The sequence below is a fragment of the Tinamus guttatus genome, unplaced genomic scaffold, assembly GCF_059628265.1.
Source record: "Tinamus guttatus ecotype Peru unplaced genomic scaffold, ASM5962826v1 Tinamus_guttatus_pri_ptg000417l, whole genome shotgun sequence".
Lineage (NCBI taxonomy): Eukaryota > Metazoa > Chordata > Aves > Tinamiformes > Tinamidae > Tinamus > Tinamus guttatus.
In genome coordinates, this window is record NW_028288951.1 from 25,998 (window position 1) to 27,551 (window position 1,554).

A 1,554-nucleotide genomic window follows, 5' to 3' on the forward strand; every position below is an offset into this window, starting at 1 on the left:
GAGAAACAAAGGAAGAGAGGATGGAAGGAAGAGGAAGGAAGAGAGGAAGAGAGGAAGGAAGACAGGGAGAGAGGAAGAGAGGGAGGGAGGAAGGGAAGGAGGGAGGGAGGGAGGGAGGGAGGAAGGAAGGAAGGAAGGAAGGAAGGAAGGAAGGAAGGAAGGAAGGAAGGAAGGAAGGAAGGAAGGAAGGAAGGAAGGAAGGAAGGAAGGAAGGAAGGAAGGAAGGAAGGAAGGAAGGAAGGAAGGAAGGAAGGAAGACCCTTAATGCCAGTTACCCTGGGGATGAGTAGATACACCTCGTCAGTTGTGCAGTAGATGCAGATGGTCTTGGCATTGTACCCATTGAACCAGTTTCCTCAGTGCAGCTTTGAGCTCCTTGTTCCTCAAGCTGTAGATGAGGGGATTCAGTGTAGGAGGCACCAGTGAGTACAGAACAGCCAGCACCAGATCCAGAGCTGGGGAGGAGATGGAGGGGGGCTTCAGGTAGGCAAAAAATGAAGTACTGGCAAACAGGAGGACCACGGCCAGGTGTGGGAGGCACATGGAAAAGGCTTTGTGCTGGCCCTGCTCAGAGGGGATCCTCAGCACAGCCCTGAAGATCTGCATGTAGGACACCATGATGAAAACAAAACACCCAAAGGCTAAACAAAGACTAACCACACTAACTCCAATTTCCCTGAGGTAGGCATCTGAGCAGGAGAGCTTGAGGATCTGGGGGATCTCACAGAAGAACTGCTCCACCACATTGCCTTGGCAGAGGGGTAGGGAAAATGTGTTCCCTGTGTGCAGAAGAGCATAGAGAAAGCCACTGGCCCAGGCAGCTGCTGCCATTCTGACACAAGCTCTGCTGTCCATGAGGGTCCCATAGTGCAGGGGTCTGCAGATGGCAACGTAGCGGTCGTAGGCCATGACAGTGAGGAGACAATACTCTGCTGAGATAAAGAAGACAAAGAAAAAGACCTGGGTAGCACAACCCAGGTAGAAAATGTCCCTGCTGTTCCAGAAGGAATTGGCCATGGATTTGGGGACAGTGGTGGAAATGGATCCAAGGTCAAGGAGGGAGAGGTTGAGGAGGAAGAAGTACATGGGGGTGTGGAGGCGGTGGTCGCAGGCTACGGCTGTGATGATGAGGCTGTTGGCCAGGAGGGCAGCCAGGTAGATGGCCAGGAAAAGTGAGAAGTGCAAGAGCTGCAGCTCCCGTGTGTCTGCGAATGGCAGGAGGAGGAACTCGTGGAGGGAGCTGCTGTTGGACATTTCCTCCCCATACATATGGGAGACTCACCAAGGAAAAAACAGACAGAGACAAGTTAGGAGGACACTCCTCAAAGGAAAATAAACAAATTAATGAAGTTTTTTATCTATCTGTCTCATTCACAGATCTCTGAGGCTCATGTCTCTTCTAGCTAGAAAATGATGTTACTGCACAGGACAGAATGGGGCTGTGGAGACCTCACTCCCTTGGAAATTCTTCTTTTCCACTACTTGTAGCTTTGGTGCCTGACCTGCAGCTGAATACGCCCAAGCACAGGAAGCAGAGAGCAAGAACAGGAGCAG

At 51.6% G+C, this 1,554-nt stretch overlaps 1 protein-coding gene across 1 annotated transcript; it reads right to left on the reverse strand.

The window, feature by feature from the left end:
- Positions 1–300: 300 nt before the first annotated feature.
- LOC148593306 (olfactory receptor 14A16-like) lies at positions 301–1,269 on the reverse strand. Its single transcript, XM_088531431.1, has one exon. It carries the CDS (start codon positions 1,267–1,269, stop codon positions 301–303), a length of 969 nt encoding a protein of 322 aa, XP_088387557.1.
- Between the last annotated feature and the right edge of the window lie 285 nt (positions 1,270–1,554).

Bases quoted from the DNA above. Each gene is read 5' to 3' on its own strand.
- LOC148593306 (XM_088531431.1), bottom strand. From the start codon at position 1,269: ATGTATGGGGAGGAAATGTCCAACAGCAGCTCCCTCCACGAGTTCCTC.